The sequence below is a fragment of the Corylus avellana genome, chromosome 1 (assembly GCF_965113065.1).
Source record: "Corylus avellana chromosome 1, dhCorAvel1.hap1.2, whole genome shotgun sequence".
Classification (NCBI taxonomy): Eukaryota; Viridiplantae; Streptophyta; class Magnoliopsida; order Fagales; family Betulaceae; genus Corylus; species Corylus avellana.
This window is the reverse complement of record NC_142490.1, coordinates 28,938,508-28,965,297: the sequence shown is the minus strand read 5'-3', so window position 1 is coordinate 28,965,297 and position 26,790 is coordinate 28,938,508. Positions and strand designations below refer to the sequence as shown.

The 26,790-nt window shown below is 36.4% G+C and overlaps 1 protein-coding gene and 1 long non-coding RNA gene across 3 annotated transcripts; both read right to left on the bottom strand.

Annotated features, from left to right (window-relative positions):
- Positions 1-286: 286 nt before the first annotated feature.
- LOC132172615 (uncharacterized) lies at positions 287-13,249 on the bottom strand. Of its 2 annotated transcripts, XR_009439171.2 has the most exons (4): positions 13,167-13,249; positions 11,871-11,973; positions 11,676-11,730; positions 287-743 (listed from the first exon to the last, which is right to left on the bottom strand). It is a non-coding gene; the product is annotated as an uncharacterized LOC132172615 (long non-coding RNA). The 2 variants fall into 2 exon arrangements; XR_009439170.2 differs by lacking the exon at positions 11,676-11,730.
- An 8,205-nt stretch (positions 13,250-21,454) lies between these two features.
- On the bottom strand, positions 21,455-26,269 carry LOC132169629 (uncharacterized). The gene is made up of 3 exons (XM_088511957.1): positions 26,143-26,269; positions 22,200-22,534; positions 21,455-22,055 (listed from the first exon to the last, which is right to left on the bottom strand). Exons 2-3 carry the CDS (start codon positions 22,530-22,532, stop codon positions 21,552-21,554), a joined length of 837 nt encoding a protein of 278 aa, XP_088368083.1. The 5' UTR covers positions 22,533-22,534; positions 26,143-26,269; the 3' UTR covers positions 21,455-21,551.
- Between the last annotated feature and the right edge of the window lie 521 nt (positions 26,270-26,790).

Genomic DNA, 26,790 nt, shown 5'->3' with positions numbered 1-26,790 from the left:
TGCTAATATTGAGTGAAAAAAGTGACTGGGAAACCAATTTTACGATGTTTGAAAACTGGGCAAATTTAACTTGAATTTAAGGTTTTGAGACAACTCCATAATCTAGTTAAGAAATGTTGTATCCTGTATATCAAGTTGAAAGAGCACAAACTTGAAATGCATCAAGTTCGTTCCTTACACTAGATCAATTTCCCAAATGCTTTTCCTTACTCATTCAAAGCACAAACACATTACCAAGAAGCATCCAACAAGATACATAAAGAAAAAAAGGATCCATTATACAATATTCACAAACTAGGATATCTACTCAAAAGGGACATGAAAGTTTATAAAGCAAAACCAGCCGCAACCTTCCAAAGAGTTGCCAACAAGCGGCACCCCTCATGTATTTGGATTAGATTGTGAAAATATCGTTTAATTCCATTTATGTGTCAGTCAAGGGTTTCTCACCATGGTTCTGTTTTCTTCCCCATCAAGAACAAAAGAAAAAGAAAAAATTCTTACTGGGAAAGTAAAAAATTTAAGACAAATTGTAACTGTTAAGTAGCTATCGAATCTGATACCTTCCACATCCATATTATTACAATTCCAATAGTTGCTGACATTGCATGCCTAAGTGTAGGAGGCTTTGTGTTCAAACCTACAAGTACGTGCATGCTATCCAATTGATTTCACAATCTGGAAAAGAACATGCGCATCACTTAGTAGCCCTTGTTTCCACGAATCCTAGCTCTCATGTCAACCTGGTAAAAACAAAAAAGATATAGCACATTAATGAACGTGCATGATTGATTTCATAATTAGAATAAAAAGAGTTATTATCTAATGAAATGAACAATATACTTGAACATCATTTCTACAACCATAACATAATTTATACTGTTCAAGAGAATTCGACTACAGATTTATTTATTCTCTCCACTTGACACCAGCTCATAGATATCATAATAATGATAATGCTCACAAAGATCTTTTTTCCCATCTTATTAGAATGACAAGTAGTGGTTACAGTGTGCACAAACACAAAACACACCCAGAATGAATAAGAGTGATCCAAAAGACCTAGTTGACGCAATGAACGAAGATGACATTTCCTGATATGAAGGGCAAATTGTTTGTTTACTCATTTTAAAGATATACCATGAAAAATAAAAATGACACATGGGGGCCTGGGGCTGTTCAGTGAAACTTCACTTACACACAAACAAAAACTTCCCCAGTTTAATGACTCAATGCAATAGGTGCTGCTAATGCAATTTTATAAAAGTATCCAAATCCTTAAATTAGAGGATTTTGGGCTTGAACTTAGTTGACACCTTGAAGTACTTGATCCTTAACTAATCCCAATATTGTCCAAGTACTTGAGGCTCCAAAATCTCTCTCCACCACTTGAACATACTCCAACAAGAGCAAACATGTATGGTACATTGGTCGGCATCATCCTCAAAATTTGTACTCCCACCTTCCCATTTGCTGGTCTTTGTTTCCTTTTTAAGGATATCCTATCCCGTGGTGGTCTTATCGATAAAATCATATATATATTTTTTTTATAAGTAATCGAAATATTACTAAAAATGTGCCAAAAGTGCAACTCAAGTACACAAGAAGAACACTAAAAATACATTTAATCAGAACAAAATAGAAAATTTTAAAATATATATAGGGGATGATTTCTAGTAGAGTAAAAAGCAGAAGAAACTTGGGAATCGGTAGAAATTCCTTTGAGTTTCAAATCAGGGTTAACAACGGGACAAAGAGGAGGAGAGGCGTTAAGTGACTCGTCCACATCTTTATGACGACGTCGAAATCCTTCTGAGGTCGTTGAACCCGCAAAAGAATTCCTTCGTTCATTAAAATCAGGGTTAACAACGGGACAAAGAGGAGGAGAGGCGTTAAGTGACTCGTCCACATCTTTATCACGACGTCGAAATCCTTCTGAGGTCGTTGAACCCGCAAAAGAATTCCTTCGTTCATTAACCAACAGAGGCCTTTCGAACAGAGGACGTTCGATCCTGCTGGAAAGTCCTAAATCAGAAAAATTGATTTTGACAGATCCATCCATGTATTGTTGGATGTAATCAAGATTAGAGGCATCGTTAACTACTCGAGAAGGTTTTGTAACACCTTCCAAAAGCCACTCGTTGGGGAGGTCAATCTCATCCCAGCGAATCATTTTTGGAGTTTTGATTTTTGCATTCTGAGTAGAACTTTGAATTAACAAAGTTGATTCACCTGGATTCTTGATCACAGCTTGTGGATCTAGATTTGTCTTCATCAATTTATAATAAACACGATAGATTATAGCAAGGGGTCTGCTACCTTCTTCCATGTTATAACCAGAAGACAAAATATTAAGCGTCAGAGCTTTCAAAATATGCAAATCAGACAAAGCAAGAGAAATGTTGGGAAAGACATCAAAATGGATAGGACCAACAAACAAGGAAGATTGAATCATTCCAAGAATACTGGTCTTAAAATCAAGAAATCTTGCGTCACGCAAGCAAAGCAAGACAGAAGCATTAATACCAAGTCGAGTCAATGGCTTGACAGCAACTTAAACACAACCAACGTGCAAAAACTTATAACCTTTAGCAAGAGAATCGTTAATGAACCTCTTGTTAAACAGGGTTATAGTTTGATCTTTGCCGGTAATAGCAAAGGTTTGTTCGACAGTTTTGACAGAAAATTGAGATTTAAAAGAAGATTTAAGCCAAGAAGTAGTGTAAACATCCTTAGCGTCCAGCTTAGGGATGTTCCATTTATCAAAACATAAATTATTATCAGATTCAACAGAAAAATTTTCAAAGTTAACCACGTCAGGTGGCAAACTGGAATTAGAGCTGACAGAAGAATTAGATGTCCACATTTTGACACACAAACTAAACTCAAAATCACTCACTGGGCACAGTCTTAAAGGATCTCATCCTAGGTACTCACACACTGGGTAAACTTCCGAAGGATCTCCTTCCTAGACGCTAGGTTTATCCACACATACCCTTGGCCACGAAACAGCGCTACACATACCCTTGGCTATTCTCTACAGTCTCTTCTTCACGCCCTAGACGCCAAACCCAGGCTTAAGCGGGACTTACAGGTACCTCGACAACTGTAGTAATGAGGTGGTAGGCAAACTGTACTAACGGGGTGGTGGATTACCAACCAACAGCTAGGATCTCGACACAGAGAAAGGTTAACAGGGGGTAAGCAAAGAGGAGAAGAGCAAGACAATACTCAGGGGGTTCAAAGGAGAACAGGGTGTGCATCAAGCAGCAAAGAGATCGCAACTCTTAGGGCTCTGAGTTAACGCCATGCATATAGATGGAAGTGCAGTATGCATATAGATGCAGGGGATAGGGGAGAGTGATGTACATGCATATAAGATAATTAAAATCAAAGCAGTAAAACCGTCCAAGAAGGTGGTATGACAGTTGATAATCAAAGATATAAAAGACAGGAGATAAGATAAACAAATCTGGATAAAAAACTCGTTAAAGAGTTTAAAATTGTTACAGATTAAAAATAGGCTTACAAAAGAAAGCGTTAGTGCTTACTGAAGTAAGGGAGTAAAGATAGGGAATAGCAAGAGGATTTCAAGCTCTGAGGAAAACTCTGAGAAAGCTCTTTGAAAAACCCTGCCTTACAAAGGGGGAGGGGAGCCCGTTATATAGGCTGATTACAAAGCATAAAACAAAATACAATTAATTACAAAACAGTAAAAGCTGGCGCCGCGTCAGAACGGTCACATGTGAACAGTAGAGGCACGTTTGATGCCAATCTTGAACAGTGAAAGTCGCCAATCTGGAACAGTAGTTGTCGGCACTGTAGTGTCGGCAGACAAAACATGAACAGTGAAGTGAACAGTGCTTCTGAACAGTAATTCTTCGCAGTGTCGTCCGGACAATGAACAGTAAAAGTGAACAGAGATTTTGCACGGTAACTTCAAAACAATCTGAACAGTGACCCGTTAGAAGATCACCAATTTTCTTTACTGTCGTTAGGGACAGTGAACTGAGAACAAACCGTTAGTGGAATGGTTCCAGTTCTTTTTCTTGGGATCATTGTGGTCGTTAGGGACCAATCAAAATACCCGTTATGGGGCTTTTCACATATCTTCAATCCCTGGGTAAGGATAGTATTCTTGAGTATCCTCATAGTAGGGATTCTGGAGGGGATTTAGGAGAGAACTCTGGACTGGCTTCTGGGATGTTGCTGACTTTTCGTCTTCTTCGTCAGAATCAGCATCAAGAGCAGCAAGAAGGGCTTTAATCTTCTCTTTTTTGGAGGAAGATTTCTTCTTGGAAGAACTGGAAGCAGAGGAAGGGGAAGAAACATGAGAGGTTTCTTTTTCTTCTTTTGGAGAAGAAAATATGCTGGGGGTAACAAGGAGAGGGGGTTTTGCCATTAGTGGCGAGACAGGGGCCTTGAGGGCCTGAGACATGCTTTTGACAGCGAGGACAATGTCATCAGTAAGTGAGCATTTATCCCACCATTTGATAAACCATTGTCGTTGAACCTTATCATCTGAAAGGTGATATTTCCATTTCAGAATCCAAGGGATCTTGTATTTATTGACAAAATAAAGAATAGTTGGAAACTTAGCACCATAAGAATCAACTTTGTAGCTATTCTTAAATAGTTGGAAAGCTTCAACTAACTGGAGGGGGAGGATATCAGGGATCAAACCAAATTGGTTCCACCATCTGGCAAACCAAAGGGGAAAGATACCGGTAAAATTCTTATCAAAATTAACAAACCAAGAATGGTCAAAGACAGAGGTTTGATAGAGTAAGAATTTAAACCAAGCATCGACATAGTCATAATTGGTACAAGGAATTGAAAATCCGTTAAGGGATCTCGTGACAGAGGGATGGTTGCCCCATTCCTTTTCAGATATAATCCGTTTGAAATAGACACTATGATAAATTATCTTATTTGGATTAATCTTATCAGGAATAGACTTGAAAGAAACAGAATCAGTCTGTTTTAAGACAGCTGAATAGAACGCCAAATTTTTCTGTGGATGTTCAGGAATCCAATGAAAATTTGGAGGGAAATAGGAGACGGCAATATCTCCGGGGGATTTAGAAGAAGCAGAACGATGGAGTTCGACAAAGAACAAGTTCTGGTAGTAAGGGAGAATCATGTAATCAGATTTAAAGACAGACGTTTTATCATGTCTTATGAAGGGATATCTGGGTTTATCAGAAAAGGGATCATAGGAGGAAGCAAGCGTACTTGAGTACGTCATTTGGGAATCATAAGAAGGAGCAAAAGGGGCAAATCTATTGTTTATGGCAACATATTAAATTGGCAGGGAAGAAGTAAGGGGGGAAGATTCTGACTTTATAGTCAGGGCTTTTGAAACAGTTTTCTCTTTATCTTTTTTGCTGGCCATGGTGGCACTGCAAAAATTCAAAAGGAAAATAATTAAGATAAAAAAGGTAAAAACCTTTATAAAATATATGCAAAATAACGTTAAAATTATTTTTGCAAAAGCAGATATAATAATATGCGCCATGAGCTGGGGATAGGTATGAACAAAGAATTCTGGGTAAACACAACCGTTAGGGGGGTGTTTAGACATGACAAGACTCTGATGGTAATAGGGTCCTCATCCGTTTCTAGACCTAAGGACTGCCTAAACTTAATAACCAACCTATTAACATCAATTTCAAATTTTGACGCAAAAGGAATTTGAATATTAACATCAAATTTAACAGTTGAAACACCAATTTCGTGAACAGAAAATGGGTAAAGTAAAGCAAGAAAAGGCATACCAAAAATTACCCTTTCGCCCATATTTTTGACAAGCACAGTAGGAATATGAAAATGAATATTACCAAAACAGACATATGCATTTTTCAATTCAAAATCAATGTGCAATTTGCTTCCACTGGCTGAGTGCAACCGTTGTGTGGATTTTTCAAAATATTTGCTGGGAATGAAACCTTCTTGAATGCAATTCAAATCAGAACCAGAATCAATCAAAGCAAAAACATCAAAAGAATAATCAGGAGAAATGGTAATTCTGACATTTGAATACCATCTCGGACGGACAAATTTGCTGATCATACTGACAATCTTAATATCATTGGACAAAGATTCATGGCTGGATTTAGCCTCATCATCATGCTCAGAAGTAGTTTCGTTATCAGAAATACTTCCAGGAAAAATTTGTTTAAGATTTAAAAGCAAAAGCTTTTGTTGTAAATCTTAAGTTTCATGATTGACATTTTGCAAAGCAATTTGCAAGTTGACAATATCTTTCTTGATGTTACTAATCTCATACTGCAAATCTGAGATAGTAACTACCTTGGATTTTTGATTCGAAAATCGTTTTAAGGTATCTTCAAGAGATATAGTGCCGACAGGTTTTTCAACAGCATCTTTTGTCATGAGTTTCTTAAGTTTTTTAAGATACTTTTCTTTCAAATCAGGGTTTTCAATTTTTGAAATCAAGGTAAGAAGCAAATCTTCTTGTTCTTCTGATTTCGTTAAAACAGAGCAGGTTTTTGAATTGCAGCAGGCATCAGTGCAACCAATTTGAAAACAACTTTCAGAAATTTCTGAAGCAGATCGATATTCAGAATCAGAGGATTCTAGAGGATCATTATCAGAAGAATAGTCTGAAAAAGCATTGTTTTGAAAAATTCTGAAGATTTTTTGCTTTTCATCGTCATTGATGTTTAAAGCATTAATTTCTTTTTTAATCTTTTTGGGAGGTTTTGGGCACTTGTCAGCATAGTGTCCTTCTTCTCCGCAATTGAAACATTTATTTTTTGAAAAATATTTCTCAAATTTAGATTCTTTACTCCATTTAGGAGGTGGTTTAGAAAATTTAGGTTTATTAAATTTTCTTGTCTTGTTACTATTGTAATATGGAGAGGGTGATTTCATGAGAGCTTTAGATTTCTTCGTATGCTTTTTGGAGGGAGCCATAGGAGGTAATCCAAACTGTTCACAGAAATTTCCCATTTCATACTTAGCTTTCTTGGCGTTCTTAAGCTGTTGTCTGATCATTTTTTGATCAATGCACATCTTAATGCCAAGTTTTTTGACAGTTGAAAACAAATCACCATAAGTTAAATTTTCAAAATCGATGAGATCAGTGTCAGTACTGATCAATTCAACTTTGACTTTGTGAGCAAATAATGAAGGCAATCCATCAATGAACTTTTCTTTCCAATAAGGTTTTTGACTATTAGGTCTAACCATGACACGAGAAAGAAAAACATCTTGATACCATCTATAGTCAGACATAGTAGAGCATTGAAGATTGTTCAAGTAATCAGAAATTCGGGAGGTGATATTGGAAGAAGTTCCGACAAAATGTTTGATAATTGTATAAATCAAAGAGTTAACGCCATCAGGTTCACCCATTCCGATTTTCTCATCGAAAATAGGTAATCCTTCTTCATCACTCTTTACTGCTTTCCTGATCTGATCTCTTCGATCTTCAGTGAGATAATTATCCCACCAATTTCTTAGAGTACCAGAAAATCCAGTAGCAAGTAAATCCACAATATCAGCTTGGCTTTTATTGTGATTCGTGAGATAGGCATTAGCAACCATGGACATATGATTCATCTTATTGAGCAGTTCTTGCTCAGACAAACCGTCAATATTCCATTCATACAATTTATCAGCAGACACAGAGAATTGGGATTGGAGAAACCTTTCCTCGAATTGTAAATCAGGAGGAGTAGGTTTGGAATAAAAATTCTTTGTAAGATTGAAGGGTTTAGATTCGTCATAGATCCTTTGGAGTTTTGGCTCCATTTCAATCTTTCCAAAGTTTTGTTCAAGAATTCTGATGTTAGAATCAGTGGATTCTTGAGAAGAAGTTTCAGAATCAGAAGAAGAAACTTTTTTGATAACAAAATTCTGCCCAGAAGAACTGGCATGAGCAGTAGCTAATTCAGAAAGCAATTTGTTGACTTTCTCAAGGTTCATTTGAGAAATCATTTTCAAACTAGAAGGTTTTGACAAATCAGGGAGAGAAATCAGGGGTTTTTCAATCTTTGGAGGAGTAGAGGAAACTTTTGAATTAGAAGAGAGAGAGGGAAGCTTCTCTTCGATACGATCCAATTGTTGTCCTAAAATATGCAAAGATTGGGCACAAAAATTGTTTTGTTCGATAATTCTCCTATCGTTATTAATAGGATCCTTATCATGAGTTTTAAAAGGGGAACATTTGACAATCATTTTGTTGACGTCAAGAAAAGTATTTTCAAGAGGTGGATGAGAAGACTTGACAGTAGTCTTAGCTTCTTTGACAAAATTCTTTTTGACAACATTCAAAACATTATCGACAGGGAAATGTTTTTGAAGATAATCAAAAAACAAAATATGTTTTTGGGACTCAATCATCATCTCAGTCCATTTGACCTTGATGAGATCTTGTTCCTTGGAAGAATATTTGGCACGGAAAGCATGCCGAAGAGTACGATTTTCTTTTTACAAAAAATCTTTTGACAAAGCAGGCCAATCAATGACAGAAAAGAAATCTTTGATTGGGGAGGTAGAGGTGATGACATTACACTGATGATGAGCAGAGGGAAGAGGAGCATCAAAATCAGAAGCAGAGGGAGAAGTAGATCTACCTTCGTCATCCGTTAGGGGATGATTTCTAGTAGAGTAAAAAGCAGAAGAAACTTGGGAATCGGTAGAAATTCCTCTGAGTTTCAAATCAGGGTTAACAACGGGACAAAGAGGAGGAGAGGCGTTAAGTGACTCGTCCACATCTTTATCACGACGTCGAAATCCTTCTAAGGTCGTTGAACCCGCAAAAGAATTCCTTCGTTCGTTAACCAACAGAGGCCTTTCGAACAGAGGACGTTCGATCCTGCTAGAAAGTCCTAAATCAGAAAAATTGATTTTGACAGATCCATCTATGTATTGTTGGATGTAATCAAGATTAGAGGCATCGTTAACTACTCGAGAAGGTTTTGACACTAAGGATGTTTACACTCCTTCGTGGTTCAAATCTTCTTATATATATATATATATTGAAGAAAATTAGGTAAATGATCCATATATCAGCTGTCTAGTGGTAAATAGTATTTGAAGAAGAAATACTTTAGCTTTAATACCTTCCTCTCGCAGTCTTCAATCCTTTATCATTTCGTCTCCTCTAAAGACACAACATTAGGCAAGATAAAACAATCTTCCACGTTGCTGCAATCTGAAGACTACCACACATCCCTCTCCAACAAGTGAAAAGGTCTATCACTTGTCTTGACAAAACCCAAGCTAATCCAACGCGGCTAAAGAAAGCATTCCATAAGGCCATATCAATCAATAGAAGATGATCCACAAACTCCCTACTCTTCATACACATACAACACCAATCAATTACTAAGACATGCCCCTTCCTTAGGTTATTCTTGGTGAGGATCTTCCCTAGGGCGGTTGAGCAAGCAAAAAAAGTCACTCTCATGGGGACCTTATTCTGCCAAATACTCTTATAAGGGAAATGAGTATTATCATGGGGAACAATTACATTGTAAAAAAATCTAACGTTGAACAACCCTCTCTTGGAAGGGGCCCAGTGAAGATTTTCTTCACCTCTTTATCTCAATGTGAAGGATTACAACAAATTGAAAAACGAAACAAAGATACCCACCTTCTAATAAAACTTTAGAAAAATTAAATCTTCCTCAATGGTTTAAGATAGCAATTAACTCTTTTATAAACTGGTGTGATTTCACATGAGTTCAAAATCCTCAATCATATAACAAATCAACCGCAATGCCAAATAGTTAAAATTGAGTGAAAACATGGAGAAAATTTATCATTTTCCGAAGTGTTCTATTGAAAATCAAAGAGACAAGTCTTTGAAAAGTTAATTTCCTCAATTACGTGGGATAGTTCTTTGAAAAGTTAATTTCCTAAGTGTTCTACTGAAAATCAAAGAGACAAGTCTTTGAAAAGTTAATTTCCTCAGTTACGTGGGATAGTTCTTAATAAATCATTGATTCATTCTAAACCTTTAAAACTCTAGGAAAACCTTCATACTTCAGATGAAAACTAAAATTTTATGCAAATCCAAAAAAACTTTTTTCTTTCTTTTTCGTTCTTAGTAAGTTACACACTTGCCTGGGGTCTTCAACCACCAACCACACTCTCCACCTCACTCTTGAGGGGGAAAAGGTGCCATCTGATTTAGACCTCATTGTAAAGAATCTAGTTTTGAGTATGTACCATCTAAAGTCTAATTATCATAAAATAGTCATTTTCAACTATAGCTAGAATTTTTTTTCAACCTTGTCACATAATGAATCTCATCCCATACAACTTGCCATCTTTCACCATCGTGTTGACATCACTTGATTTTCCCGAGAACCCAATGCACATCTATATATAAGTCACCCAAAGCAGGAGCAATGGGGTTTTAAAATTAAAAACTAAGATTTTATGCAAATGTAAAAACTTTTTTCTTTCTTTTTCGTTGTTAGTAAGTTACACTCTTGCCTGGGGTCTTCAACCACCAATCACACTCTGCACCTCACTCATAAGGGGAAGAAGGTGCCATTTGATATAGACCTCATTGTAAGAATCTAGTTTTGACCATGTACCATCTAAAGTCTAATTATCATAAAATAGTCATTTTCAACTACTACTAATTTTTTTTTTCAACCTTGTCACATAGCGAATCTCATCCCATACAACTTGCCATCTTTTACCATCGTGTTGACATCACTTGATTTTTCTGATAACCCAATGCCCATCCATATATAAGTCACGCAAAGCAGGAGCAATGGGGTTTCAAAATTAAATGACCAAAGGTGTCACCAAAGTCTGTGTATGTCTGTTTTCGTGTGCGTACTTATAAATATTGTTCTGTTATCTTCCTTAATATGTGATTAGAGATACTTATAATTACAGGGACAAATATGAAAATTTAGAAAGAGTAGCAGAAAAGGGTTCCATAAAGAAAGAAATGGGTAGCTCCATTCTAGAAATTTCAAAGCACATCTTTTCAGCTGTAAACATGAGAGAAGAAGAGGGTTTTGATGAGGCTCTAGTTGTGACTACATTTTATGGAATCTACATCAAATCCGCTGCCACTGTGCTGTTTCTCTTTGCAGGCAACTGTTTTAGAGAATTGAAACTAAATCTTGAGAGCTACCTATGACTAATTTCTAAAAAAACTGTAACTAAACCTGGGCATCACGATCCTAGATGACTATCAAGAGGGTAAAATTTTCCATCTATGCAAGATTTAAGACTGACAAGAGACAAACTAAGAATAATTCATGACTTGGGGATCTGCAATCTGCAATATTTGGAAATTCAAGTTCGTGAAATGACGCTGCATCCTTAGTTTGAGAGGCAGAATGACATCCCTTCAAAATAAATTGTGTGACTTAGATATGAACAGTGTTTCCACCCCAGAAAACAAAGATACCGATGCTGTACAAATTATGTCAAACCAAGTCAGGTCCCTTTACTTTAGGATAATATCCTACAGTTTCATTACATTTTTCCGTATCAGCAGCCACTTCATTGGCATTTGGCTTTTCATTTACTAATTAAAAGACAAGGGAAAGAAAACGTAGGCATGTGAAAAGAGATACAAGAGAAATAAAACAAAGTATGAAGAATGAAGAGAAGAAAACATGTTTGGCCTCTCTTGCAATTGAAATATGTTTCCCTAAGTCCCACACACTCACTTGATATTGATGGGCTCTTCATCCCAGCACATTCTCCATATGATCACTTCTCAACCTTTAGTCGATGCATTTGGCAACCAAGTTATAGATCAAGTCAAACAATTTATACAAGTATTTCTATGCATTCCACAACTACAAGCTCATATCATCATTGGAAGATCTCAAGCATGATAGATGCAGTAAGAGATTACGGACCTTAACACAATCAGATTCACTAAGCCACTTCACCAGTTCCATTGCTAGACCTTTGCAAGACTTAGACATTTTGCCCTCTTGTAGTCACCACTGTCCTCTCCTCCTGAAATAATTTTCAGCTCTTTACTTTTTATGGCTTGATCAAAAGACAAGCTAGTGGTTTAACTCAAGACAATCCTAATCAATCAGAGATCCAAAATTGGAAAAGGGGAAACATCCTTCAATCATTAGCACTCAAAATGTGGAATCAACATTTGGATTCCTTGTCTCTCCGGTGTGGGAAACCCGAATTCTTGGTGCATCCTAGATGAGGCTCTCTAGACTTTGTTTGGATCATTTCCCTACCTTTCTTTATTGTGGCGACACTCTAAGGAGGAGTAGGTCTTTTAAATTTGAAAACATGTTGCTAAAGTTGGAAGGTTTTGTGGATAAGGTGAAAAAGTGGTGGGTCTCTTATAATTTCCAAGGCTCTTTGAGCTTCATTTTAGCTAGCACGCTCAAGGCTTTGAAGATTGATTAAATGAGATGGAATGAGGAGATATTTGGCAGTGTAGAAAGGAAGAAGAAGATCCTTGTCGAAGAGATACATGTTTTTGATGTCCTTGAAAGAAAAAGGAAAGGGCCTTAGACGTTGAGAAGAAATTGACAAAGGCAAAAGTTGTTAGCGAGTTAGAAAGATCTATTCTCAAGGAGGAGGTGAGTTAGAGGCCGAAACCTAAGGGAGGGTGATAAGTGTAGTTAATTCTTTCACACAATGGCCAACTCCAACTGAAGGAAGAACTCCACTGACTCGTCATTGATTGGTAGTAGCATTTCTACCAACCCCACGAAGACAAGCAAGCACATTGTCTGGTTTTTTCGAAAGTTATACACCAAACAGTTTAGTTGGAGGTTGTCGATAGATGGCCTTTCCTTTGATTCAATTGAGGTAACCAAGGCTAGCTGGTTGGAGAGAGATTTTGAGGAAGAGAGATTACCGGAGGAATGGTTCCCATCACTCCTAGAGACTTCTCTCTCTTACCACATCCCCTCTCTCTCTCCCCCTTTCTCTAATCTCTCTCTCTTGAGCTTCCCATGCACCCACCGTTGCTCTAGGTGGTGCAGACAGTGGCCAGAGTCGCCAGCCACTCTCTCCTCCCTCTATCTTCTCCTACTCCCAAACTCCAACCTTTCTCTCTCTAAACCCATTCTCTCATGCTTCAAAATCCATTCTTAAATCAACACAATAACACCCATCACACAACCGAACGAGAGAAAACCAAATAAAAAAATAAAAAAAACAAGAAATTTCTTTACCTTCTTTCTCCTCTTCACCTCTTTATTCTCTTTCTCTCTCTCTTGATTGAATTGGCAGCACAAGGAAATTGGTTTTGCAAGAGAGACGGCACGAAACAGGTTAAAAATTAGCTGTAATTTATTTGTAGTTAAAATTTTCTTGGTTAAAATCTAAACTGTTGGATTTTTTGTTTTTTGTTTTTTTTTTTCTATTTCATCACAACTGTTGGTTGTTTTAACGGCATAGATGCTGTACGGATCCATCAAAGTCTTCACTGCAGAGCTTTTTTCTATTCTTTTTTATTTTTATTTTTTTATATATTATTATTATTAAAAAAAAAGACAGAGTTTTCTTCCAAATTGGATTGGATGAACTTTCTCTAACTCAATTTATAAAAATGACATGTGTCATTGAAACATGTGAGATGCACATGTTTTTTTAATAGCAGGGACATAGTTGGAATAAATAATATTAAAAACCCATGTACATCTCACATGTTATTAAAAAAAAACATATATCATTTTCATAGACTGAGTTAAAGAATGTTCCTCCAACCTAGTTCGGTGGAAAATCTTTCCTTAAAAAAATATGTCTATCGCTTTTAGATTTTCTTGCGATCTATCACACGGTTTCGCATGCGTGGACAAACAACAAAAGCTTTTTGTTAATGACCGTAAAAGCCCAGTCCAAAGACAACTATTACCCAAACTAAATGGCAGCCTATATGGGCTGCGTTTGCTTTGAGAGAAACCCACTTTTCACTGGTTGGCGCTCATCCCTTCCTTGCCGCTTAAAGACGCAAACTTGAAGTTCGCAAGCAATACAAAGGCAAAGGCATGTCTCTCTTATTTTCTGTTATCTGAAAACAATAATAAACTAATTATCAAGAATAGCATTAAAACATAAAGTGGGAGACACCTCCAATACTATTATCTAATAACTTACGCACATAAGTTTGTATCAAGAAAAAACATATTTAACCCATGTTATAATTAAGTCACAAAAAGACGAAAAAAACGAACAAGACAATACACCAACACGAGAAGAACGAACAAAGCAACACGCCAACACGAGAAGAATGAACAAGGCAACATGCCAACAAGAGAAGAACAACAGTACATGAACATTATAAAAGGCATACAATCTATGTTATATGCAAGTCATAAAGTCAAGACAACATAATCAAACAGAAGCACATATAAACCATATTATACGTACATCACACAAAAGTTCATGAACAGTATAGGAAGCATACAACCCATATTATATGCGAATCATAAGGTCAAGAAGAGGAACTCATAACCTTGTTTGTAAGATACAAAGATCAATACACCAAACAAGTTCAATAAAAAGTGATGAGTTCCAAATATTGTATATTTGGGCCCCTTAACTTATGTTTGTTAAGCTCTTAGTTGTGTTAATTTCTGATTTTTTGGTTAGTTTTGGTATTTTAGTGATTTGCAGGTTGTTAAGAGACCAATGCGGATTTAAGGTGATATTTGCACCTCATTCCATTAATTTTGGGGCATAAGACACTTCATGGAGCATTGGTAGCAAATTGGGATCGAGCGATGATTCGCACTCAACTAGTCCCACTAAAAATGTCATATCTTGGGTTGTATAGCTCGGATTGAGGTGGTCTTAGTGTCATTGGAAAGCTAACTCAAAGATCTACAAAGTCATGTTTCTCAAGAGTAGGCTAATTCCGACTGGAAGTGTGCTCGAGTGCACATTTAGTGCGATTGAGCGCACTAGCGCCCTGCGCAGCAACATACATGTTGCACGAGTGCGATCGAGCGCACTCAGCCGACCTGGCAGCACTAAAACCCTAAAATTAGCTTATAAATATCATTCTTTTCCATTGTAAACGTACGGAGATGCGCCGGGGGCGCCGTTCTTGGTCATTTTTCGTGTTTTCTGGGTTTTTGTAGCTTGGAACTCGAATTCTTTTGTAAGTTTTTAATTTTAATGAAGTAATTTAGTTTCTTTATGATTTCTTTTGTCATGAGAGGCTAAATCTTCAACTAAGGTTGAAGATGAAGCCTCACCATTGATTAGTTTTATATTTTTATGTTTTGTTCGCACAAATCCGTCGTTTAATGTAATGTATGTTCGTTTCAATTCAATTATGTGACAAAATTGTGTTTGATTGTGCCGAAGTTGGATATTCATTGTGTTTCATCCGACGGATACTGTGCATCTTTTGATTTACTTTGGATATCCATTGTCTTTTGTGTAAAGCATGGATACATTGGATCTTTTGAACTAAATTGGATATGCATTGTTATTTGTAAAATGGATGGATTCATTGAATTTTTCAATAGGAACAATAGAACATGCATAGGTTTCAATTGTTTGTCGGATGTATGAACAAACACATGGGAATGTATGCTTTAATTTGGTGAGGTGGATTCTGAAAACCTTCGTGCCCTTTTTATCTGTTAATTATTTCATTTTGTTTTAGTTTTTGTTTTCAATTTCAAATGCACAACAAACTTCGGAACTAGGTTAAAATAGGATTAGTTTAGATAAGAATTAGTTTTTATGACACGACTCCCTGTGGATTCGACCTTGCACTTGCACACACACTTTACTGCACATGACTCATGCGCTTGCGAGTACAATTAAATTTGTACATCAAATTTTGACGCTGTTGCTGGGGCGTTGCATGTTTTTGTGAAAATTGGTTTTTGTTTAATTTTATTTTATTTTTCTACTAGTTATTTTATTTTTACAATTTCTTTCTTTTTATTCTTTTATTTGTTTCTGTTTACAGTTACTCAAAGAAAAAAAAAAAAAAAAAAGAAGAGAAAAGTTGTTTGTTTTAGTTGTTTCTGTTGCAGTTCTTCCGAAGGAACTAGTCCTTGCCAAAGCGCTCGATCGCACATCACCTACGCTCGAACGCATTCGACCCTAACGCAGCAAGCACCCCTCGTGCTTGCGCTTGACGCTTTCGCAGGTGCGCGGGAGCGTACATCCCGCGCCCATCTACGATTGCACTTCACCTGCGCTCGAGCGCACCTTCGCAGACTGCACCAAAACGGGCCAGCACCTTGAATTTTGCCAAACTTATGTTTGGTCCGTTTTGTGAGTTTTTGTTTTGAGTTTTTATTTTTAATTTTTGGTATTTTTGTTTATTTTATTTTCAAAAAAAAAAAAAAAAAAAAACCCCAACAAAAAACAAAAAAAGTTTTGGTTAATGTTTCATGTGGAAGTGTGTTTTGTTTAAAGAGTGAGGATAAGTATGAATTTTCCTTTAGGTAATTTTAATGCTACCCCTAGTTGTAGGATACCCACTCCTACCAACTATCCTCACCATTTTCACCCACATAGACCATGTTCATACTGCTCTAACCCTTATCATAGTTCAGGTAATTGTCCATCCTGGGGACAATTTTCCAATTTTTCACTTGAGCAGATGAACACCCACTTCTCCAGTCTGGGGTCTTAATCAAATTTCAATTGCTACACCCCAGACTGGAGCAACCATTCTAATTTCTCGTGGCAAGCTCATGCCACGGGAAATTATGCTCCCCAATCTTATGAACTACACCATTCTGAATATCCGCAATTCATTAACCATTCTTCCATGCCTTCACCTTGCAATTACCCTCTTCAAGAGTCATTAGTGCAACATTTTCCAACTGCTCTTGTGGATGACTTAGAGGAGAGAGTAAACCAACTCATGGCAGCTACGCGTTCCCATACCCAACCTCCTCACACTCACGCACCTCATAAGTCATGCTCATATTGTTATCATCCTTCTCATCGGATAGATGATTGTCCATTCATTATCCATTACATGATTGATGAGGAAGATTCTAGCTAGTTTGCACATGAGCGTGTTCAAACCACCACCATACTTGTGAGTGAGGAAAAAGGTGAGGAGCCTGTTGATGAGCCAAGTCTGGAGGACCCATTGGGAAAGTGTTTTGCTTAATTTGGATGTGACCTAGACCTTGACAAGTTACTTGAGCAAGTTGATGCCTTATTGGACTCTACTCCTAAGATGTGAACTGAAAATGGGGAAACCACTAAGATATCATCTAAATCATCTTCATCAACAGCTAAGCCTTTCATTATGGATAACAATGAAGAGGAAGAGAAAGAGGAGCACTTGGAGCAAGTTGAGCACCAGGAGCAAATTGATGAGAAGCATCAAGCACCATTAAAGGATCCATTGCATGTTTCAGTTGGGCCTATTACTAGAGCAAGATCCAAGAAGGTCAAAGAAGCACTTAATGGGCTGATTCAAGAGATTTGTGCAAATTCTAAAATGGGGCATTCCAAGCTTGGCCCAAAGGGAGATGAATGCGTAATAAATTTGATCAAAGCTATTGATGGTGCTGATTGCGCATAATTTCCTTAGCAATGGCATGAATTAATGGTTGATTATGGCTGATTGACTTTCCAATTACATACCAATTAATTGGATGATTGACTTGCCAAATTACATGCCAATTAATTGGTTGATTGACTTAAATCAATCTTAATTTTAGGCTTTTATTAGTTAGTCCTTTTTTACCTTATTTACTTTCCAATGTTGGAACCAATTTAATTTCATTTCCATAGCAAGCAGGTAGTCATATTTTCAGCCATGCTTTTATAAATAGCATGCACTCATTGTAATGAGAAGATCATGAATGAAAATTAGAAAAAATGTGACGCTTGCGTCTTCTATTGGTTCTTCAAAGAACTTGTGAACTTATCAAGGATTATTCCTTGTGGCGTTCAAATTTATATACCTTCGGTTCGCGTTTCATTTATAAACGTTGGGTCGATGGTTGTTTCTTTATACCTTTGGTTCGCGTTTCATTTATAAACGTTGGGTTGAGGGTTGTTTCGTTATACCTTTGGTTCGCGTTTCATTTGTAAACGTTGGGTTGGGGTTTCCTATCCAAAAATCTGAATTTTAGCTTTCTTGGGTCCGTATTCCAATATTGTTGTTGGGTCTCAAAGCGTGTCGATTGAGGTTCGCATCACAAATTAAGCCCCCAAATCTATCCACTGACAAGGAAGTGAGTACTGAAGCTCACTCCTTTGTCACAATCCCTCTTGAGACACTTTATGAACCCCAAGCTCCACTTATTCAATGTCTCAAAGAGCCATTTTATGCCAAGACTCTCAAGGATCTTTGCAAACAAGCGAGCAAACCTAGGAACCATCGTCCCAAAAAGATCCTTCAGAGCAAGCACATTGCCTACATAAGATGGTGAAACATCCTTCTAGAGGGATATCAAACTCTTAAGAAGAAAGGGTGGAAGGGATTGGTCAGACATCCAAATGATCGGGGAAAGCACTGTAAAATTTCTTCCCCATTTTAATTTCTGCACATCTTCTTTCTTTCTTATTTTTATTTTATTTTGTGTCATTTTCTTTTTGTTTCTATCAGCAATTAATCTTTTGATATTTGTTTCTATGAGGAAATATTGCTGTTAGATTTTGACAGGTGTTTTGGTGTTCAAGTTTGGGGGACGCCCTGGCCTTTGCATTCTCGAGTTTCCTCATCCCACGGTATTGTATCTCTTGCCACATTGGGGACAACGTGTCATTTAAGTTTGGGGGTGTGGAAAAACACATTGTCATTTTGTTTGTTTTTATCTGTTTGTTTTGTCAACAAAAAAAAAAAATCTGCTATGTTGTTGATTAGGCATGAGTTACATCATAACTGTGGTTTGCATGTCATTAGTGTGTTTAACTTTTTGAACACTGCATGTCATTAGAAATCAGAGTCCTTTGACTCATTTGGTGGATTAGAGAGACTTCACATGTCTGAGTTGATTATCACAAGCACACTAGCATAAAGTCTGTGAGGTATGAGATTTGGATTGATTAGGGTGTGCCTTGCGATTTGTAGGATGAAATGTTGATGAAACCTTGGCTTGAGGATAGATTAAAAAAAAAAAAAAAAAAAAAGAGTCTGTCATCATCAGTTTGAGCTTTACATTGAATAACCGGACCTCATGCCTCACTAAGCATTGAGTGTTCGCGTAGAAAGATGAGAAATTCAATTTGGTTGAGTGTATGGCTAGTTTGGCTTCGTAGCCTTTTTGACTTGAGTAATTAAGCCTTAGGGATGTTTTACATCTAGTGCCCTAAAACCATCTGGTTTGGGAGTCACTGGCCCAACACTCGTTACATAGGTCAATTAGAAAGCTTAAGGGAGCCGAACATTGCATAGCCTATACGAAAAAAAAAATATATATATATATATATATATATATATATATATATATATATATATATATATATATAAAGTGCATGTCTTGATCTAAGCCTTTGGTGCTTTCATTTGTGTGAATTCCTATGAATTTTGAGGTACACCAAACTTTGAGAAAAATTGAAGCCTCTTAACTTTGTGTTAGTCTCACTTTGCACCTATTAGAGCTTTTGTTGTCTCAAATTTTCACCTTTGAATTGAATGATTTGTGGTTGGCGTGATGATTTGATTGTAGTGTTTACTTTGTTAAACCTGCTCATGATGTGAGAACCATGTGTTTGTGTGGAAATTGTGTTTGTCAATGACATAGTGCTAAAAATGTTTGTGGGTATCATTTCTGTTAAACCCTCACGAGACTTCACTCGTCCACTAGGGATGCCTAGAGGTTTAAAAGGCTTGTTGCATATGCTAAATGCAATCATCTCTCCCACGAAAGCGGACTTATGTTTCTTGTTTTCATTTTGTTTTGCTAAGGGACTAGCAAAATGTAAGTTTGGGGGTATTTGATGAGTGCCAAATATTGTATATTTGGGCCCCTTAACTTATGTTTGTTAAGCTCTTAGCTGCGTTAATTTCTAATGTTTTTGGTTAGTTTTGGTGTTTTAGTGATTTGCAGGTTGTTAAGAGAGAAATGCGGCTTTAAGGTGATATTTGCACCTTATTCCATTAATTCTGGGGCTTAAGACACTTCATGGAGCATTGGTAGCAAATTGGGATCGAGCAATGATTCGCACTCGACGAGTCCCACTAAAAATGCCATATCGTGAGTTGTATAGCTTGGATTGAGGTGAGCTTAGTGTCATTGGAAAGCTAACTCAAAGATCTACAAAGTCATGTTTCACATGAGTGCGATCGAGCACACTCGGCTGACCTGGCAGCGCCAAAACCCTAAAATTAGGTTATAAATATCATTCTTTTCCATTGTAAATGTACGGAGACGTGCCGGGGGTGCCGTTCTTGGTTGTTTTTCGTGTTTTATGGGGTTTTGCAGCTTGGAACTCGAATTCTTTTGTAAGTTTTTAATTTTAATGAAGTAATTTAGTTTCTTTATGATTTCTTTTGTCATGAGAAGCTAAATCTTCTACTAAGGTTGAAGATGAAGCCTCACCATTGATTAGTTTTATATTTTTATGTTTTATTCACACAAATCCGTCGTTTAATGTAATGTATGTTCGTTTCAATTCAATTATGTGACAAAATTGTGTTTGATTGTGCCGAAGTTGGATATTAATTGTGTTTCATCCGACGGATACTGTGCATCTTTTGATTTACTTTGGATTTCCATTGTCTTTTGTGTAAAGCATGGATACATTGGATCTTTTGAACTAAATTGGATATGCATTGTTATTTGTAAAATGGATGGATTCATTGAATCTTTCAATAGGAACAATAGAACATGCATAGGTTTTAATTGTTTGTTGGATGTATGAACAAATACATGGGAATGTATGTTTTAATTTGGTGAGGTGGATTCTGAAAACCTTAGTGCCCTTTTTATCTTTTAATTATTTCATTTTGTTTTAGGCTCCGTTTACTTCGACGTAGAATGGTTTCCGTCGGAAAATATTTTCAGGGAAATCATTTTTCCTGAAAATATTTTCCACCGAAAACATTTTACGGTGTTTACTTCGCGCACGGAAAATCAATTTTCAAAAACAATTTTTAATTTTTTTAATTTTTAAAAATATTTTTTAAAAAACTATTAATATAAAAAACTATTAATTTTTATATTAGCTATTCAACTGTACTGAAAATCAATTTTTTTATTTTTTTTAAAATATTTTATACTAACCTATAAATATAATTTTTATTCAAAATATAAAAATATTAGTATAAAATAATTTATGTTTGATTGTTAAAATTTGACAAAAACAATCAACCTATCTGAGAATATTTTTTGATTTTCTATTTTTTAAGAAAAAAAAAATAGAAAAAGTATTTTGAAAGTACTGTATCTAAAAATGTCCATACATCAATATTACGAATATTCCACATCTAGGAAGATTGATATATATGAAAGGGCAAGTACGTTACTTTCATCTTGCTTGAAAAAACAAAAAAAAAAAAAAAGAAAAAGAAAAAACCATGAATTCTAAAATTCAACCATAAATATTACAATATTTTGGCCAAAGAACTACCATCCAAGTTCATTAGTATCTTACTACATATCGATAATACACAAATTCTAATTTCCATGGTTTTTGAAGAAGTTGTCCAACCAAAACTTTCTAAGTTTAGCATTCTTTACTAGAAATCCTCTTGCAAGCTTCTCATCTCCATTCAAATGGTCGAATGCAGTTGCAAGCATAAACTCATCGTACCCTTCCACCTTCATCACTTCCTGATACAGATGATCTGTGTCGACTCCCTTATTAAGAGCTCGAAGCACTAATGCAACCTCTCCCAACTTTTCAGATATCAAATTATATCCATCTTCACTATCATCACGACTTCTTTTCCTATGTGACCTTTTGGTTGAACCTGAATCAGAGGAAGCAACATATTTTCCTTTTGATGACACATCATCAAAATCCAAATCCAAATCCGAATCAAGGATGTTATCATGCTGCACTACATCAGTAAAAGACTTTGCAAAACTCCCAGTCGCCATATCCTTACCAACAACTATGGCCATCTCATCGTACATTTCAATTTTTTTATTTAAATATTGCTCATGCTTAGGATTCGCCTGTTAAAAGAAAGAATAAAATTTCAATAAAACTTCAAAACTATATAATTGCTATAATAAATAAAAGAAAGAAAAAAAAAAAAGAATTTCAATAAAACTTCAAGACTAATATAATTGCTACAATAAATAAAATAAGTCTCATACCACCACTTCCTCATCATACACCTTCTTGTCACAAGTTATCATCTTCAAATTTTCATCCCATCCAAAGCCACTCTTTTTACGGAGGGTGCCGATGATATTCCACATGCTCTTGATGGTTCGGAGGCGGTTGTCAACATGGTCAGGTACACATTCAACTCCAAATTTCTCGCTAATTGACTTGGTAACTAGTGCGAATGACACAGGTTTGAATGTGTTTGAAGGCTTATTTCCTTTAGCAGCCTCATCAGCAAGAATTTCAAGTAACAAAGTGTGCATAGGTTTTGACCACCTAAATTGCTTGCTTGCAACGTTCTTCTCCTTACCTTTGCCCATTGCTACAATCACAAACATATGAATGGTAATGCAAGATAACAATATACAATATCTCATAAAAGATAAAAACATAATGCAATATAGAAATAAGCTCATATCATAAGCTGGATTAAATATCAAATGTATATTATACAATCAAATCATTAAAAATAAAAAAACGTAGTTGTCTTTAAACATGACTAGTTCAAGAAATAAATATTACAACATCAACCATACGAGAAAAAAAGAAATTTACACATTTTTCCTATTTTTATAATCATCCCACATCGCATGACATATTACATCCCTTTTGATTGTCCATTCTCTATTTTCCTCTTGAACTTCCCTTCTTGTTTGGTAGACTCTACCACTTTGATTTTGAGATTCAACATCACAAACAGCTTCTACCATAATTGAATCATTAGGATCAACACCCATAATGTGATTGTGAATGACACAACATGCTAAAACTACTTCCACTTGTGTTTCGAACGACCAAAATGGTTCTGCATCCAACACACGGAAACGCCTCTTCAAAATTCCAAATCCTCGTTCAATGGTGGTTCTTAAGGACGAATGACGAAGATTGAATAATTCTTTTTCATTTTCAGGTGGATGATCACTAAACTCTTTCAAATGGTACCGAACACCACGATAGGGGGAGAGAATTCCATTTCGATTTCCATAACCAGCATCACCAAGATAATACTTACCTTCAGGAATTTTGAATCCCCCTGGCCTAGTGAGTGCATCGTTTAAAACACGAGAATCATGTGCACTTCCTTCCCAACCAGCTAACACATATGTGAATTTTACATCAAAAGTAATGCCAGCTAACACATTTTGTGTTCTTCGATCTTTTCGACCACGAAACCTTCCTTGGATTTCAACTGGAACAGATGCCCGAATATGAGTTCCATCTATTGCTCCAACACAATCCTAATGAAGACCAATACAAGTTACGTTAATTTGACAAATTACTTGAATTTAAAAAAAAAAAAAAAAATCAAATTTTAAAACTTACCTTAAAGTATGGGTAAAACCTTCGGCTATTCCTTATTTCCAGCGGAGTAGAGTTATCAGGTTGTTTAATTAAATGTTTATATAGTGTCAAGACTCCTCCAAGTACAACCTTAAAATATCGATGAATAGACCTAATTGATCTATAGAACCTTCCACCAACCACTCGAAACCTCACATTATGCCCAATAATGTGTAAAAATATCAACACCTGTTCCTTAATAGACATGTGAATGGTCTCACGTATAAGGTTGTTCTCAGCAAGAATTTTACATAATTCAAAGAAAGATACAGGACTCATTCTTATTTGGTCAATACAATCTTGTCTGCTTCCATAAAGAATACTATCCATATAAATCCCTCTTTCATACTCTCGATTAACATGAGGTTCCCTTCGTAATACTCTCCTAGATCTAATATCTTTTAAGATTACAAGCCCAACAGCAAGAACAGATGCAACTGTGGTCGTAACTGTCGAAAGAATTGTTTCATCCATCTACAAACAACATAAAAATAAGCAATAAGCAATAAATCATATATGCATTGTTTCCAATTCATCTGTACAAAGAAAAAGGAAAGTAATGTATAAGTATCGCTCTTTTTTCTCCTAAAATTAAGTTTATTGAGCTTCTGCCAATTAGTGCCAAAATAAGTCTTGGAAATTTGCTACAGATTTGCTTCTAGTTTCCTTAAGCTGTTCTTGCAAAGATTCTGTTTTGAGTTTTTGTCATCTTATCTCTCCCAAGTAGAGGCCAGCCAAGCCCGAGTTTGTTTTTAGTGGATTTATTAATTGACCTTAGAGTGATGGTGCAGATGGAAACCTCTTCCAAAATCAAAAGACAGTCTAAACACGCCATTGAGATCCATACTTTTGTATTAGCATAGCCAACTAACCTCAAGAATGACGCCCCTTTTCAAATAGTTATTAATCAAATGCACAACAGGACAGCCCTAAGAACCAAATCGAAACAAGTTAATTAAGGAACAACAACCTATAAAAACCACTTAATTCCCTTCCATTTTCACAGCCCAAGTTGAAGAAATTCTAGATTCCAAGCCATCTCCATCAAAATTAGTGCCTAGCTAGTTTCATTAATCCTCAAGAAAGGATATCATGGGCGTAATCACTTACGTAGACGAGTACACCTCCCCTATTCCACCAGCCAGATTGTTCAAAGCCTTGGTCATTGATTCTATCAGGCCATATATAATCATGCATATATTACTCCAACAGCACAAGGAAATTTCCTGCTAATACAAGTAGCTGCCAAGACACTAACCACAGTTGGTGGCAGTCCCAACAGTATACCTTGGTCGATCCCCTTATCAACAATTGTAATAGAAAAAGACAACCTCTTTCCAACAATCCATTTGCATCAAGGGGAATGAAGGAATAATGAGAAATGTCTATGGAATTAACTTAAAACAATCCAAAATATTCTGCCTTACCACTCTACCTCTATCTGATGCTTAACTTACATTCCCTCAAGCAATTCATCAAACAGAAAAAGTGCAACCCACAAACAACACAGATCTCGTTTCCATCAAAATTACCTCACTCTGGCATAGAATAAAAGATTCAATTCCAGTGAATTCCCAGTTACTGATCTCATCTCTTCCTAGAGTAATAAAAGGGTAAACTTCGAAATATTCCAAATATCATGCTAGAAAAGATATCCCTAGGCAGATGCAGCAAGGTTATGTGGCCAATTTGTATATTTCTACACAAAATAACAAATGAATAAAAGCAAATTCATCATATTAAAGCATTTACAATGCCACCCATCTATCAAAAAAGAGAACAGAATCCCATAATTGTGGGCACGAGGAGGGAAGGGAATCTGTCTTAACTATTTCCCAATTAATTAACTTTTGTGAAGAGTGGCAGAGCCACTAGGGGAGTCTCTATCTACTGAGTTTGGTACAAGTCCACATTCTGTTAATGGGGGAAGAACTCAGCCCACCCCATGTCGTTGAAAATTAGAACTGTTCTCTGTACTGCTGTTATTTGGGCATGCAATTTTCTAGTTAAAAGTACATATTCTAGTTAATCAATTCTAACACTCTCTCTGGTTTCCGGGAAGGCCAAGGAAAAAGAAAAATCATTCATTTCACAAGCTCGTATACCGGAAAGACCATAAAAGACCGGAATCCGAGTCTTTTCTCGGCAGCCAAACAAAGCATAACTCGAAACAACAACAAGAAGAAAAGTAGGCCTTGAGGGGAAAGAGAACAGAGGATCTAAAAATTTCCTGTACACAAGAATCAAGCCAAGAGCCAAGAGCCACAGAAAATCAGAAGGAAATAAAAACCCATTCGATTGAGGTTCATCTCAAAATCAGAACTTCCAAGAATCAACAATCAAAAACAACCCATAACAACAAAGATCATAGAAGTTCTCATTTTCCAAAATCCACACCCTAGACCCAAAACCTAAATCGCAAATCTGATACGTTAATAGGGAAAGAAACCAAAATCAAAATCGCTCCATGATTTCCAGTTGTCCAACAGAGAAAGAAACCAAAATCAAACGAAAATTACCAAGAGAAATTCGTAGATTTGAATCACTCCATACATATGGTTCAACAAAGAAAGAGAAAGATGAGAGTACCTGCGTCGGGCTTGAAGAGTGAAGCTCGGCCGAGAGAGAGATGAGCGGTGCAGGTGAAGGAGAATCAGCAGCTGTGCGTGAAGGAGAAGGTGAAGGTGAAGGTGAAGGAGAGTGCGCGAAGGTGAGGAGTCGGGAGGGGTGTTTGGTTTTTTTTTTTGTAATCAGGAGAGTGTCGGGATTTTTTTTGATTGGGCAGGGAAAATGGTTTACGAATTTAAAAAGTGTAAACCATTTTCCCTAGAAATGTAAAGGTTTTTTGGTCAAACCGAAAATGATTTCGGTTTGACCACCATTTTACGGCGTTGTAAACACCGTAAAATGCGGAAAATATTTTCTGGAAATTATTTTACGTCGAAGTAAACGGAGCCTTAGTTTTTGTTTTCAATTTCAAATGCACGACAAACTTCGGAACGAGATTAAAATATGATTAGTTTAGATAAGAATTAGTTTTCACGACACGACTCCCTGTGGATTCGACTTCGCACTTGCACACACACTTTACTGCATATGACTCGTGCGCTTGCGAGTACAATTAAATTTGTACATCAAAAAGCAAGTTCCCCCTTCACACAAAATACTATCCCCCTTTTTGTCTTAATGGTCAAAGGGATTTAGAATGAAACACATTCTCCTTAAATTAACACTCAT

Excerpts from the sequence above, each read along its gene's own strand:
- LOC132169629 (XM_088511957.1), bottom strand. The coding sequence starts at position 22,532 with ATGGGCAAAGGTAAGGAGAAGAACGTTGCAAGCAAGCAATTTAGGTGG. Across the intron at positions 22,056-22,199 it reads TGTATGATGAGGAAGTGGTG|GCGAATCCTAAGCATGAGCA; the intron begins GTATGAGACTTA and ends TTCTTTTAACAG.